The sequence below is a fragment of the Carassius auratus genome, chromosome 6 (genome assembly GCF_003368295.1).
Source record: "Carassius auratus strain Wakin chromosome 6, ASM336829v1, whole genome shotgun sequence".
Classification (NCBI taxonomy): domain Eukaryota; kingdom Metazoa; phylum Chordata; class Actinopteri; order Cypriniformes; family Cyprinidae; genus Carassius; species Carassius auratus.
This window is the reverse complement of record NC_039248.1, coordinates 3,161,374-3,176,673: the sequence shown is the minus strand read 5'-3', so window position 1 is coordinate 3,176,673 and position 15,300 is coordinate 3,161,374. Positions and strand designations below refer to the sequence as shown.

The following is a 15,300-nucleotide window of genomic DNA, read 5'->3' as shown; positions in this document are numbered from 1 at the left end:
TATTTAATCAGATGCCGTTAGCTTGAATCCATGAGCGTGAAGACATTTTCACAAGCTAATTCAACAAAAACTTTAGTTCTAAATTTACAAATAAATAAAATTGAGAAACAATTGAAACAACATATGCAAAGAAAAAATAGATGGATGGATAGACAGACAAAGATAGATAGATAGATAGATAGATAGATAGATAGATAGATAGATAGATAGATAGATGAATGAGAAAAAATGAAAGAAGTAATGTTTATGCCAGAACATTTCATGTTTTTACTCTTCCTATGCAAGCTTTTAGCACAGTTTCTGACACATAATGGATAATTCCAGATGCTGTGAGCTTCAATCCATGATGCAAAACGTAAAGAACCGGATGCGGCTCCAACTTTTAAAGGGGAGGGTTGCGAAAGGGCAATGAGAGGTGTCTGTGGAGAGAGAGCCAGAGCTTAGGAAAGAATCCCGCGGACAACAGGGGTCCCTCATCTCCATGACACACTCTCTGGCGCCACAGCAATCGCGGTCAGGGGCCACACTAATCAATACATGAAGCCTGCAGGAGTGCGGGGGAAAATGTCTTAATGTTCTTAAGATCTGCACGACTGCAGGTTACACTCATTCTGGTTCTCAAGCCACTGGCATGATGTTGGTGTGTGTGTGTGTGTGTGGGATCAGGTGGGCGATAGAGAGAGAAAGAGAGAGGACAGGCTAATTAATGTAAGCACTTGCCAGTGATTAAGTTTTAAACAGAAAGGTCAGCTGAGTAGCGGCGCAAGGCCTGTCCCAGTGCCTTGCTCTTAGGGCAGTCTAAACCTTTCCAGCTTAAATGGTAAAGATGCCATTTCACAATGGAGGAGCATGGGACACATGTAGGCATGACACACGGGTCATTGGCTCGCCACCCTCCATTACCCAGCCAAGGCAAATGTGCTGATCTGTGTCATTTAAGGGATGAAAAATAAGGCCTCGGATGAGATCAATAGATCCTGCGGTCCTCAACTGGCCGTGATTAATTGACTGTCACCAATTAATGGGGGAAAGATTACAAACCATTGTCTGGAGCATATGTGGACAAAATGCAATCCTTAGAGTATCGCAAAGGTTGCAGTAATATGATTTGAACTAGATACTTACAACGTCATGTGGAAATGCAAATTAATATTTTTAAGCAGATTTTCTAAGTAAACTGCCATGTTTACGACAATAACCATCATGCATTGTGTAAAACTGTACCTGGTTGCATAAATCATCAAAACATTAGAAATCTGACATCAATTATAATATAACACAATATACACTACCATTCAAAAGTTTGGGGTCAGAAAGATATATAAAAAAGAGAGAGAAATTAATACTTTTATTCAGTTTGGGGTGCATTAAATTGATCAAAAATGACATTTAAGCATTAAGACATTTATAATGTTAAAAAAGATTTCTAATTCAAATATATGCTGCAGCAGTTTTTCTTTTCATTTTCACCAAAAATTCTTTATAAAACAAGAAATAATCATGAGAACACTAAGAAATGTTAAAATGATTTCTGAAGGTTTAAGTGACACTAATAATGCTGAAAATTAAGGAATTTTAATTGTAATAATATTTCACTACAGATTTTACTGTATTTGTAATACAAAAAAATGCAGCCTTGCTGAGCAAAAGAGGCTTTCAAAAGCTTTTAAAAATTTGTACCGACCCCAAACTTTGGAACATCAGGGTTTAATATATGTGGTGATGAAATGGACATCTCTTGTCGACACAGCTCTTCACAGTTCCACTTACGAACTTTAAATTGAGCAGCAAGCGATTTTTGGGTGTATTTCTGAGATGCTGATCTCACTGACAGGCGACAAAAGGGGAGGGAGGGGGTCTGTAAAAATAAGAAAACAAGGCAAATTTGTTATTATGTAAGCGTATGCTCAGCAGTTTGGTCTTTGCTCACAAACTCTCTCTCCAGGAGTGCTTCCACATTTAAGACCAATTGGCGTACAGTCAGACTGCTCATAGTCTAGACAAAGTGAAGTCACCATGCGCTGTGTTGACATGAAAGACCTGCAACAAATGACAGTAATGTAGTCGCAGCACCAATAGTCCGCTTGATGCAATCAATGTACAACATTGTTTTGCATCAGTTCAATGCTAATAAAGTTATCTCACAAGCGCTCAGCCACTGGGTCTGTCATTATGGGATAATAAAGCCATCATTTGGCAATGACCAATGAATTATGAGATCAAATAAAAACGAAGTAAAACAGGTTTGCCCTGTTGTGATAAAACTCTTAAAAAAAGAGGCAAGATGCATCCACAGAACAGGTTTTTACATCAAAGAGTATTTTGAATATTAGAAAAATACACATAAATTGACTTTTTAATTGTTATTAAGACATTTGATTATTTTATACATTGTTTTGCAGATAGATATCCCATTCAAAATGAAATTGAAATGGATCTCAATCTAAACATTCAGACATCATGATTCAAGATTTGATCATATACATAAAATATACCTAACACCAACAAGAACACCACCAACAACAACACAGATGATTTTGATTTATTATTATTATCTACTAATATTACATCCACTAATCTAATTATGTACTAATAATTATCTACTAATAATAATAATGTTAAATTGTATAAATTATTCTTACAATTTCTATTTGCAATTTAGCAATTTGTTATTGCTATTGTTGTTAATGGTTACTGAAGGCATGCATTAGCATTCTTTTTTTAACAGAAATATAATATTCTGTTCCGGGGTATTAATGTAGCCTATGAATTACTTTTGAATTCGCTTTGACTAAAAATTATATAAAGTCAAGATTTATTACATAAGAAATTTGAACAAATAACATTACTTCAGAAACGCATTAATAATTTCTTCAGCGTTAACCGCATTGAGAACGCGTTTCGTTATAGTAGTTTTGTCCGCTTCGCTTGCCGTAGTCGCGTGCGCTGCTCGTTGCTTTGTTTCTGTTGGAGGGAGTTTCGGATCATGTTTCACGTGTGAGGACTAAATCATGGCGCAAAGTTTTCAAAACGTTACTCTTTCACTGACTTTACCGATATCCTGTCAGATTTGCCTCGGAAAGGTAAAAAAAACTTTTTAAAAAACTATAAATACACGGCAGAAGAAAAACAAACAAGAGTCGTGCAGTGTGCGCGTGAACGTCATGTTTCTTCTTTGTTGAATTATACAATATTACAACCTTCTATTACAGGCCTAAGTTACATTTATACATAATATAATGCAACGCACTTTTATATGTAATTAATGAAGATAATGTGTAAATAGGTGCATATTATAGACAATAATATTTCTACAACTCAAAGCAGCGATAGTTTTTCTACAGTAGTTTTTGTTTTCCACTAAAACACAAAATAACAATAAAGACCAGCCAGCAGTCGTCTAAACGCCTTCTTCTGACTGTGCACGGTTGCATTTTATGTAGTCATTTAATTCCCTAAATATTCACGATAGAGTGATGATAAAGATTGATGAAATAAAATGGGCCAGTTAATGTAGGAGCCTTAAAGTTGTTTAATACTCAGTCACTTCAATCTATTTAAAACATTTGCAAACCCAGTACTTGACATGCATCACCTGATCTGAATGGTGTGAGTTTAATATGGGCAGGGAAAATTGACATGCTATGCCACACAAGCACACACATATATGCACCTGTCCTTTTTTGTTTCTAATGATTCTGTACGATTCAATAATATTACAAGTCATTACTATGCATTTACCTGTTGGTTTGTTCTGATCTACACCTCAAAGGTCCGTCAGCCGGTCATTTGCTGCAACAACCATGTGTTCTGCTCCAACTGCATCAAAGTGTGGCTGGAGAAGAGCAGTCAGTGTCCCACCTGTAGAGTGGCCATCACCCCAGAAAACCCCTGCAGAGAAATCATTGGTAATGTCAGCTGACCTCAGCAGTCATATATTGTTGTTTTTGAAATGCAAAGCTGTAGAACTAAGTGTTATTGTGGGATGGTGAGTGTAATGAAATGTGTTCCTTTGTGTATATGTGTTCACAGGAGCCACAACTGACTGTGAGTCCAGTGAGAGAGATTCTGTGAAGAGACGGCTCCGAAAGACTCGAGGGGAGCTGCTTTTAAGAGAATACGAGGTACTTCTAGTCAAACACAAAATGAAAATATTTGATGAACACAATTTTATGTTGATATTTACTGTGTAATTTAGAGTGGAATACCCATTGTATACCCATTGCCATGTTTAAATCCATTGCAAAAAATTCTGCAGACTTCCCTCCAAAAAAACATTAAAAAAATGTATAACAAAATCTGGTACATTCCATATGGGCCTCAATATAACTGGCACACTTACATGAAACTCTAAATTTGACACAGTGTGCCTATTAGAAATTGTCCTAACTATGCAATGAAAGCCAGGAAGATTCACATTCACTGATTTTATGAATCTTACAGGATGAAATCGAAACCCTTTTGAAACAGAACGAGGACTTGAAAAGCAAAAACCTGAGCCTTGAGATGCAACTTAAGACGGCTGTGGAACCGACCACTGTCTTGGTTCCTCAGACTGAAACCAGTACTGTCGACCCAAGTGCTCTGGAGGAATCGGCCAATAAGCTGAGAGCTACCAATGACCTCTACAGGAAGGTCAAGCAGGACCTCGAAAGGCTAAAAGAAGTATGAATGTGATTGCTTTTTTAAATATACAATAAAAACAGGTCAAAATAGTGCATAAATAAATCTAATCCCATAATTTAGCCGTTTTAAGATACTATGCATTGACTATCATTTGGTCATTTAACTGAAGCTATATGTCAGGAAATCTCCTGTTGTTTATCATTATTCCTGTGAATAATGCACATTTTCTGTTTTCAAATATTCTGTAGTGCATTGTGGGAAAATATATGAAATGAAGTGTTTATTGTTTCTTTCATGTGAGACATTTAATGTCTCATTTGGCATTATTAAAATGTTTTAAAATTTGTTGTTTTTATAATGGATGAATAGAAACGCATACTTAATAAAATAATATAATATGAATATAATAATTGTTATTTAAATGTGCATAGAAAACCATAATAAGATTATGTGTGTGTGTGTGTGTGTGTGTGTATATATATATCTGGATGGATTTTTACTGACCACTGGAAATATGGGAAATAGTGTTATTTGTGTTCTGTGCTTATAAATAAAAAAAGAAACTCTTCTGAAAGCAACATGTTTCTCTCCCTCAGGCTAACAAAACTTTGCGGTCCCAAATTTTTGACTTAATTCAGGAAAATATGCGCCTGAAAGCTGAAGTGGACAGCAGATCTCCTCAAAAGTAAGCGAAATGTTCATAATATAATGCTGGTGAGGTGTACCCACTTCAAAATATGACACCAAGAAATCGTACAAAGTATTATTAACTCGGATGTACAAAAATGATCTTATTTGTGTTTTGTCTCAATTTCCATCAAGGTTTGGCAGGTATACAGTCGCAGCTCTTGAGGCTAAAATTCATCAGTATGAGCGGGACGTGGCACAGCTGAAAAGAGCTCTGGAGCGCAGTGATAAATACATCGAAGAGCTTGAAGCCCAGAACCAGAGGGACAACCCTAAGTCTGAAGAAGGAGTTTGTTCAAACGCTGCCTCTGGAGGGACTCCAAACGGAGGGATTGAAAGAATCGCCCTGATGCGAAGGAGCCTGAGTGAAATGGAGGAAACTTCTGTTTGCACAGACCTGGACCAAAAGTGTTCAGAGCTGCCAAACAACCATGGGCAGCTCCTGACAACATCTGATGTGGGTTTTCTAGGAGGGACCTTGACTCCACAGAATGATGGACTCAAAGACATTACGGTTCCCTCTACGCCCTCCTCGGCTCTCAGATCTCTCAGCTTGAAGAGTCCTGCTGCGGTTTGTAGTGACCGAAAGTTAGGTCTCAAACCTCTCACTTACCTGAGAAGACTCAGTTTTGATGATTGCCAGGGTTCAACCAGTTCATCATCAGTCAATCAAAGCCCAGGCTCCTTCCAGATCAACAAAGGTGCTCCTTTTGGTGAGAAAACCACTGTGAATTTGAACAAAGAGGTCTTGTGTGGAGGCTGGATGGACTGTGGACCCGATCTTCCCTGTTTGGATGAAAATAGAGAGGAGTTCAAGTGCTCAGAGGATCCTGTGGGTATCAGTGAAGCTTGTATGGATGCAGCGTACTTGGACAAGATCTCTGAGTTGGACTCTATGATGGCTGAAGGGGAGAGCTCCAACAGTCAAGTTTCTCACCTACCGCTGGCATCATCATCATCATCATCATCATCACAATCTCCAGACTTTGATGCCACCCAAATACCAGAACTGGATTTTTGCAGCAACCTCTTGGCTGATCCTGGAACGGCAAGAGAGCACCAAACTGCATCTTTGACTCAGGAGACCACCAATTGTGATGCAGCTACGGTTTGTGAGGAAGAGGCTTCAGTTGTGGAGTTCAGTGACAGAGCTGGAGTTATGATGGAAAATCCCACACAGCCCACCAAACGCAAGTGTCCCCCAGGATCGTCCATCTCCAGTCCATCGAAACTCTCAAAACTAAAGTAGAAGCAGAAGTATTTTCCAGCATGGTCTCTATTTTGATCTAATTCAGTGAGTTACTTCTCAGTAACTTTTTAGGAGTTCAAAGAGATTTAACAGCCTTTCTTTTCCATCAGGGTTTTTTATTATGAATTTGCCTCACTGTTCATTATTATGACAGCAGTGTGTGCTGGATGATGTTACTCTGTATGTTCTAAAAACCTTTTCAGTATCCTGAGGGGATAAGGTGTTAACATTATGCTTTTCTCTTGAAATTAAACAGATTTTTTTCCTATGGAATTGCAATGCTTTTGTGGTTGTACAGAATGATGAGGCATCTAAATAATTCTGTATATGAACACTGGAAACAATAAATGATATTTCTGCATAAGGTTTGAAAATATTGTGATTTTTTTCTATTTTTCTAATATTTACGCATATGTTTATGTATTTGGATGTTGTCTAAAAAAAAACACTGTTGTATGCATGGTTTCATTTTCAAGTCATGATTTAGTGTTATGACAAACACTGTAATTGTCATAATTTTAATAATAATGCATGCAAAAACATGTCTTTCAGTGTTTAATGGTGAATTATTCCTGTGTAGTCACCAGGATACTTCTTCAGTATTTTAAAGAATTAATTAATGCAAGTAAATTAACACTTCACTAGCGCCAACTATAAGTGTTAGGCGATTAAAAATTCATGCCGTGATTAGAGTTTAGTGAAATATACATGATAGTTGCGTAATCAATCAAGACATTGTCACAATGACTCGCGTTGACTTGAGGGAAATTTAAATATTCAAATAAATACGAACAGATTATATTTTGATGTTTAGAAATGTCATATTTAGGTAATTTGTAATGAATGCTTAGCCTTTATATGAAATGTCCAAAACGATCTTCGTTATATGTTTAAATTGTTTTATTCGTTTTTCTTTCCGTTTACTTAATTTAATAGAAACACGATTCACGTTGCTTAATAAATAAGCCTGATTAAATTAGCTAAATTTAAATATCCAGGCTTGCAAATTCTTCTGAAACATTCACATTCACTTTATTTTTATACATGCAAACAATTTTCAAAATAAACTTAAATTGATAACATTAAACTGGTTAAATGCAGAGCATGAATTATGAGTATGGGTCAACATACTTGATTCTTTTCACTTAACTTTTTTTATTTCCCTGTTTAACTATATTTATATATTTCCTTTAGATTTAAATTGATTTTATTGATTCATATAAGAACAATTATGCTGATTGTAAGCATTTTAATATGATTAAAACACACACACAAACATAATTATAATTAATAATTATCTTAAAATATTGCCTTGGACATATTTTTTATTTAATGTGTTTTAAAACATAAAAATACAGCCCTCATTTGCATATGGAACTTTAGCGGTTCCATTATCACAACGTTTAAAGCCACAACATTCTAAATCGGTGGCGACAGTGCGCATGCGCGCAGAATCCACAGGTATGGAAGGAAGCTCCCCTCACCGTCGTTAGGCCGATTTACAGTTCGAGGGGGACATGAGAGGCGAAGAGGCGCGATGAGATGAGATGAGATGAGAGGAGAGGAGGAGAAGTGAGTCAATCGCGCTCGTCTCGCGAGAATAGGCAAGGCTGCCGGACGAGATGTGAGGGACTCAGGTGTAAGAGCGCTCCTCATCCACACACAGCACAGCCATACACAGAGAGAGAGAGACATACACACACACGCACAAACACACTGCGGGCATCTCCTCTGTAGCATCAGCAGCCGAGCGCTACCGCATCCGCCTGACTGCTGTGAGACGCCAGAAGAGGCGCCGCCGGACTCTCGCTTTGCTTTTCGCGCATTTGATCTGCGCCGGATCCCGCGCAAACATGATGTCCATGAACAGCAAACAGACTCATTTCGCCATGCATCACAGCTTACCTGAGCACAAGTACACAACTCTGCACTCGAGCTCGGAGGCGATCCGGAGAGCCTGCCTGCAGACTCCACAGGTAAACGAGCTCCAAAACTTCTGCGTTTCTCCTCCCGCGTTCTTCTCCTGCGCGCGCGAGGAGGAGCGCTGGAGGCGCATACACCGCCTTAATGTTTTTTTCATGTATTCCACAGCAATCATCTGCACGCCTGTGATCTTTTCTGAAGGCATGCTCACTGAAGGCTCAGGCTCCAGCCTTTTTTGTATACATTTTTATGACTGGAAGCTCCTTAAAAGGAATATTCTCTGTGTTATGTGTGTTGACACTATTCCCCAGCTGACATCTCTTCTTTCATTCTCTTTCTCTGTCTTTCCCTCTCGTCTCTCCGACTCTAAAAGCTCCAGAGCAACATCTTCGCCAGTCTGGATGAGACGCTCCTGGCCCGCGCCGAAGCTCTGGCGGCCGTCGACATCGCGGTGTCCCAGGGTAAGAGTCACCCGTTCAAGCCCGACGCCACGTACCACACGATGAACACCGTGCCATGCTCGTCTGCCTCCACTGTGCCACTCGCCCACCACCACCACCACCATCACCACCACCACCAGAACCTGGAGCCGGCAGACCTCATGGAGCACATCGGCTCGCCGTCGCTCGCGCTCATGCCCAGCGCGCACGAGGGGTCCGGCGGAGGCGGCGGAGGAGGCGGCGGCGGCGGGGGCTTGATCTCCACATCGGCCCACCCTCACTCCCACATGCACGGGCTCACGCACCTGTCCCACCAGGCTGCTATGAACATGAACTCGCCGCTCACGCACCACGGCCTCTTACCGGGCCACCACGGCGGTGCGCACCAGTGCGCGCCGGGACTCGCCAACAACGGACTGCCCTCCATTAACGACTCGGACACGGACCCGAGGGAGCTGGAGGCGTTCGCTGAACGCTTCAAACAACGGCGGATCAAACTCGGGGTGACTCAGGCGGACGTGGGGGGCGCGCTGGCCAACCTGAAGATCCCAGGCGTGGGTTGCCTGAGCCAAAGTACCATTTGTCGCTTCGAGTCTCTAACTCTGTCGCACAACAACATGATTGCGCTCAAACCCATCCTCCAGGCGTGGCTGGAGGAGGCCGAGGGCGCCCAGCGCGAGAAAATGAGCAAACCCGACATTTTCAACGGCAGCGAGAAGAAGCGCAAGCGGACCTCCATAGCGGCCCCGGAGAAGCGATCTCTGGAGGCGTATTTCGCGGTGCAGCCCCGGCCGTCGTCGGAGAAAATCGCGGCTATAGCTGAGAAATTGGACCTCAAAAAGAACGTGGTGCGAGTATGGTTTTGCAACCAAAGACAAAAACAGAAGAGGTTGAAATTTTCCGCGACTCACTGATGGACTTTACTTCTAGGTGAAAACAAAACGAATAGGACTTCTGGGGACCAAGGATCATCGCTTTGGCTCAAATGCGCGTGTGCTCATGATTAGTACCGTTTTATTTACACAACTCGTGTTTCTTTTCACTGTACTGGTGAATGTGAAGTATGCAAATAACAGGTAATCCAGATGAACTACTTTTCTGCGGTTCAACTCTACTTAGATACACCCAGCTCTGCCCCCCACCTCTCCGCGACGAATGACGAAAAATAGCCATTGATGGATTACCTCATAGTTTAACTCTATCCTAATTTATTTATTTATGTATGTATTTATTTATGTTGGGCATATTTGTGTATTTATTCATTCGTACAGGGAACTGCTATATTTTTGATTATTAAATGTGTTGAAAGCAGATCCCTCTTTCACAGTCTTGCTGATGAACTAATGTGATCATTCAGTGTTTCAAAGGTCTGCTCTGATGAATACACAGTAGGAAAAGAAAATGATACACAGTCCCTTTTAAATAATTAAGGTGGCAACCACCGCTCGTATTTGTTGAAATTGCACTGAAATCTACTGTTATTTAGATTGGTTAGATATATTCAAATGCTTTTGTATATATATGGATTTACGTACAAATGACACTTGCTCACCGTGCAAAACTCAATGGCCGATTTTTTATTTTCTGTTATTTTTTTAATTTAATGGTTATTTTGGCTAATTAGAATTCTTCCTCTGCGGATATTAGTTAACTCGCATGAAAAAGACGATTACACTTACATTCTAAAGAAAGATTGTCCTAAAATATAATTTCGTTGGTTTGTATACTTTGGTTTGCAGTGCAAACATTCTATGCATTGAGAGAAAAAAAAAAAAACAGAAAAAAGAAAAAACAAGCACTACATAGAGTATCTACTGGTAGACCTTTGTGGATGGTGTAAGTCACTGTTTAATGCCTGTTTTCACATAAAGACACAACGTTGTTTGTCGTGTTAATTGTTCCTGAAAAAGTTGTAATGATTTTTATTTTGTGCACAAGTATGTTTACAAACAGCGGCCACGTGCGCGTCACGAGACGTCTCACTCTGTCATACCTGTGCACCTGTCCAACAGTCTGCTGTCTTACCATCTTATCATCCAAACTTTTCTCCATTCTGTAAGCCAAATCCAGCTGCAGGGACACACGTCCCGGCAATCTTCTAATAAACGATGGAAAATCAAAGTCGAGGCTGTCATTGAGGTTTATTGGATGAGAATCTTATTCTACTGTACAAACAGACACATTTTTCGTTCTCATACTCAGCTTTTTATTTACATTTACACATCAACGAGGAATGTAAAATGTATATATTTTATTAGAATTCAAAATTATCAGCACCCACCCACTGTTGTCAACACAACAACAAATAGTGCTCTGCACAATTAAATCCAAAATAGCCTTCATAAAGTTTTAGGTAAATACTAATAAAAATAAAAAACAAGACACGGCGAAACGATGAACCCAGAAAGTTTCATGTCATAATTAAAACGTAATATATCAATGGCGGAAAACATTAGCCCAATATTAGTCCAACCCTCGTTTGATTTGAAAGAGAAAATCGATCCAATAAAATTTCTTTCTTTTTCTTTCTTTCTTTCTTTCTTTCTTTCTTTCTTTCTTTCTTTCTTTCTTTCTTTCTTTCTTTCTTTCTTTCTTTCTTTCTTTCTTTCTTCACTTACAGTGGTTTGATTGGCTTCCTTAGCGCATATCTTTGATATACAGTCATTACTCTGGAAACATGCATTATTTATACATTTTATTTCTCTTCATTTCCATGATCTGAAATTCTCAGTCCAGGCCGTGCATTCCGTTAGACCAGAAAAAACAACTCATTACCACGAAATTCAAGTTTTTAACTGTTAACAAGAAAACGTCTTACGTTCACCAGAATACATTGCAGACAAAATAGTAAATAAGAGACAAGACGGTCTATAATGATGATAATAATAACAATAATAACAATAAACAGTAATAATAACTTAATAATATTAGACACTTTTTTAATAAATGTGGCACTATTTCGGCCATGATTCTACTTGAGCATTAGATTTAAATACTATTACTACGGTTTATTAAATAATTCATGCTCTGTGGTTTGGAAAATTAATAAACGGAATACAACAAGACACTAATTAAAAACCTTGGTAATTGTTATCGGCGCCCTAATGGGATGTTAGTGTGTCAAACAAATGGAATTTTTGGCCATGCACGTGTCTGCTAAATGAGGTAACATGATCATTACATTAGATCTCCATCTGAACGCAATTCTGCGATTCTATATCTGCCTATAATATATACGAAATGATTCCCTCAAACAGAAGCAAATGCTATGAAAGGCTATGCTTTTTGTTTTACTCTGCCAAACTGACAATAAACATTTAATGAAGCCTGAGACCAGGCCGTCTCCAAACAGTGTATTTTATATACCCTCACAATAAAATGCGTCTAATTTTAAAAGTTTGTTTATTCATAAAAAACGACACCGCAAATCTTCCTCACTGTAATTTTGAAGAAAATTCAGTGGGGGAAGGGGTGGGGAGCTTTACATTTTGCTGCCTTTAAAAAAGATATGTTATATGTAGGTGATGCAATATTAATCGCGCTTTGCTGATATAAAATGCAATATTTTCAGACAGCTATCGGGGTTTTTCAGGGAAGCTCTTGATGAAAGCAGGTCGCAGCTGCAGTGCTGCTGGAGAAAGAAACATTTATTGCTACTGTTTGGCTTTTGGCAACGAAGAGAAGAACGCAGTGAGTATATGGACATTTTCTTTTGGAAAGAATGACAAGTTTGATTTGACTGGCATTAAAATTCTCCCGATCTACACATGCATTTGGATTGTTCCATAATTCGACGCTTTATTGTTGCAACAGCTTATTAAGATATAGCAGATTTTCATTTTCAGCTTTAGCTCATAAGTGCCATCGAGTGAGTTTGTGCCACCCAGCAGTTTCAATTAGTTTTCTATTTTGTAACAATTTCTACAAACGAATATTTCAAAGAAATTAGAATTTGCAAGTGTATTGCTTTAGTTATTTTTATTCGTCTTTATGCTGTTTGCCTTGGAGGTCAGTTTTGAGATCAAGTTTTCTTCTTACACTATACAATGTTTTGCTAATCTAAAAATGTGTTTATGGTAAGAACTAAATTAACTCGTTTATTAAAGTCAAATTAATTATTTATATCCACATCAACCCGACTAGAATAATTTACCTTAACGAAAATAATTTCTAATAGTTACGTCAGCTAGAAACAGCTCGCTTTTACAGATATTATAATAATTTATTCAAATATTTCGATCATTTAAATATATTTTTAACGATGTAGGAGTTTTTTAAACACAAAAGGCACAATTTCGCTGTTAATTCCTAATATATTAATTTAAAACTATATTTTGCCTGCATTTTGACACCACCGAAAAGCGCAAGCGCCATTTTTCAGCACCACGAACAGCTCCCTCGCAGATTGAAGACTAATGCATTATTGAGAGTCTATATCAAACAGCTCTAGGGTGCTGCTGTCTTTCTGCCTGCACTAAAGCCTCTAATATGTTAATGGCCGGAGGGGATGCCGCAGGTACAGATCCCAGCTGCTTCATGAGCCATATGTCAGCCGGTTTGCCTCATGGATCTATTAATCAAGAGATACTTCATCAACACAACTCAACAGCATCCCACCCTCAAAGTTCAGCAGCTACAAACAGCGACAACAAGAACACCAGCTAACCCATTTAAGGCAAAAAGAGAAACACTCTGCGGATGGATGTGAAAGAGAAAAACGGGCAACTGGGGAAAGTTAAAGATGCGAGCTGTGCTGTTTTACAGTTTTTTTTTTTACACGGTTAAATGCATGAATTAATAGAGCAATGAGAATGTTTGATAAAACCCTTATCATTGGTATAATTTCTTACCTTTGATAAAAAACACATTAATTTGAAAGATAAACTAAAATGACTTAATTTCTGCAGGATTCAACCCATATAGATAATACAGGTTTTAATTATAAAATATATATATATATATATATATTTAAGCGAGCAGAATAAATCAAATCCAAACATGAAGTTACTCAAGTAAATGATGAACCTCAGATTTATCTAGAAGAGCCTCCCTATTGGCATACAATGATCTAGAATAGTTAATAGTTATAAAAAAAAAAAAAAAAAAAATCATTTATTTATATGTAACGTTTCTGTAATTCATATGATAAATGACATATAATTTTTAAGTAAAAAATAAAGAAATTAAATTTAAATAAGCAAATTATCTATTATATGACTATATGATGGCATTAACCATTTATTATTATATTTTAAACATGTAATTAACCATTTGGCCACTGTAGCAACCAATGCAGGCTGTTTTATGGAAAACACGTGCACACATAGAGCGCACGGCTCTGTATCCGTTATAACAATGTCCATGAAGGATGGCCCATGGAAGGAAATGTCAAACAGGGGGTTGGGAGAGCGAATCCTCCGGATCTGTGTTCATTTCCAACTTGTATTTATTCAGTGATCTTCAGCATCTCGCCAGCCACGAGAGGAGGCAGGCTGTTGACACAACGGCGTATTTCAATCACAAGGGGTTCAGAGTCAGACCAAAAAGCTATTTGTTTAATAAATCCGTCATTTAAGTTGAAAAATATTTGATAAGCAAGGCTGACCCCTCTCCAAACCCGCAGCGTTTACTGCAGCTGAGAGGAAATAGAGGTTAAAGTCTTTATGCAGATCAAAACCTGCTCGGCTCTCTGTATTTATCTGCGCATCAAATGCTGCTCTGTCACAGACAGGACGACTCCAGAAATGAACGCACCCTTCAAGAACAAACTGACAGAAATGAAAGAGCCAGCAAGGTTCCTGCCAAACTATATTCAGCTATAGCTTTAAGCACGTGAGAACTGCAGCTGATCCAACTCTGCCATTGGATTGTTAGAGTAGCTGTCAGTCTGTTTCTTTATGATGGGCTGTATAAATGTCAAGTGTTTTCTCTCATCCTGTCTCTTTAACGCTCTCATGGCCCCGGGCCCTGCACTTTTTGACCTTCTATTGAACACACTCGCCCCTCATCATTATCCTCATTTTGCCTCTGGAGTTCATCGTTTGTTCCAGCAATCCCTCTTCGCCAAAGCGTGGAGATATTTACAAACCAGCTCTGGGTGACACTGTTTACAAATGGGCCCTTCACATGGAGTTTTGAAGCCTTTTGATGGCACAAAGACAGTGTGGAGAAAACTGTAGAGATGTTATTATGCATCTCAAATCAATTTTAAAGAAAAAAAGCAAACATGCTTTCCTAGGGAAAATAAAAATAAAAAAGGCATCTCAGTGCTTTCTCAGTGAGATGCATTGAGAACAAATGGAGACTTTTGCTTCAGGCTCCTCCTTTTCAGATTTCTTTCAGAAAATGACCCAGTATTTTCATGTTTTTCCTTGC

General features: G+C 38.7%; 2 protein-coding genes across 2 annotated transcripts; both read left to right on the top strand.

Moving 5' to 3' along the window:
• The first annotated feature begins 2,911 nt into the window (after positions 1-2,911).
• On the top strand, positions 2,912-6,926 carry obi1 (ORC ubiquitin ligase 1). The gene is made up of 6 exons (XM_026256301.1): positions 2,912-3,083; positions 3,773-3,908; positions 4,033-4,124; positions 4,444-4,665; positions 5,223-5,311; positions 5,449-6,926. The coding sequence occupies exons 1-6, from the start codon at positions 3,012-3,014 to the stop codon at positions 6,560-6,562; spliced, it is 1,725 nt and encodes a 574-aa protein (XP_026112086.1). The 5' UTR covers positions 2,912-3,011; the 3' UTR covers positions 6,563-6,926.
• Positions 6,927-8,064: 1,138 nt separating this feature from the next.
• On the top strand, positions 8,065-11,046 carry pou4f1 (POU class 4 homeobox 1). Its single transcript, XM_026256300.1, has 2 exons — positions 8,065-8,538; positions 8,859-11,046. The coding sequence occupies exons 1-2, from the start codon at positions 8,416-8,418 to the stop codon at positions 9,837-9,839; spliced, it is 1,104 nt and encodes a 367-aa protein (XP_026112085.1). The 5' UTR covers positions 8,065-8,415; the 3' UTR covers positions 9,840-11,046.
• Positions 11,047-15,300: the final 4,254 nt, after the last annotated feature.

Bases quoted from the DNA above. Each gene is read 5' to 3' on its own strand.
- obi1 (XM_026256301.1), top strand. From the start codon at position 3,012: ATGGCGCAAAGTTTTCAAAACGTTACTCTTTCACTGACTTTACCGATA. The intron at 3,084-3,772 runs GTAAAAAAAACT...TACACCTCAAAG, and splicing joins GTCAGATTTGCCTCGGAAAG to GTCCGTCAGCCGGTCATTTG. The intron at 4,666-5,222 runs GTATGAATGTGA...TCTCTCCCTCAG, and splicing joins ACCTCGAAAGGCTAAAAGAA to GCTAACAAAACTTTGCGGTC.
- pou4f1 (XM_026256300.1), top strand. From the start codon at position 8,416: ATGATGTCCATGAACAGCAAACAGACTCATTTCGCCATGCATCACAGC. The intron at 8,539-8,858 runs GTAAACGAGCTC...CGACTCTAAAAG, and splicing joins CCTGCCTGCAGACTCCACAG to CTCCAGAGCAACATCTTCGC.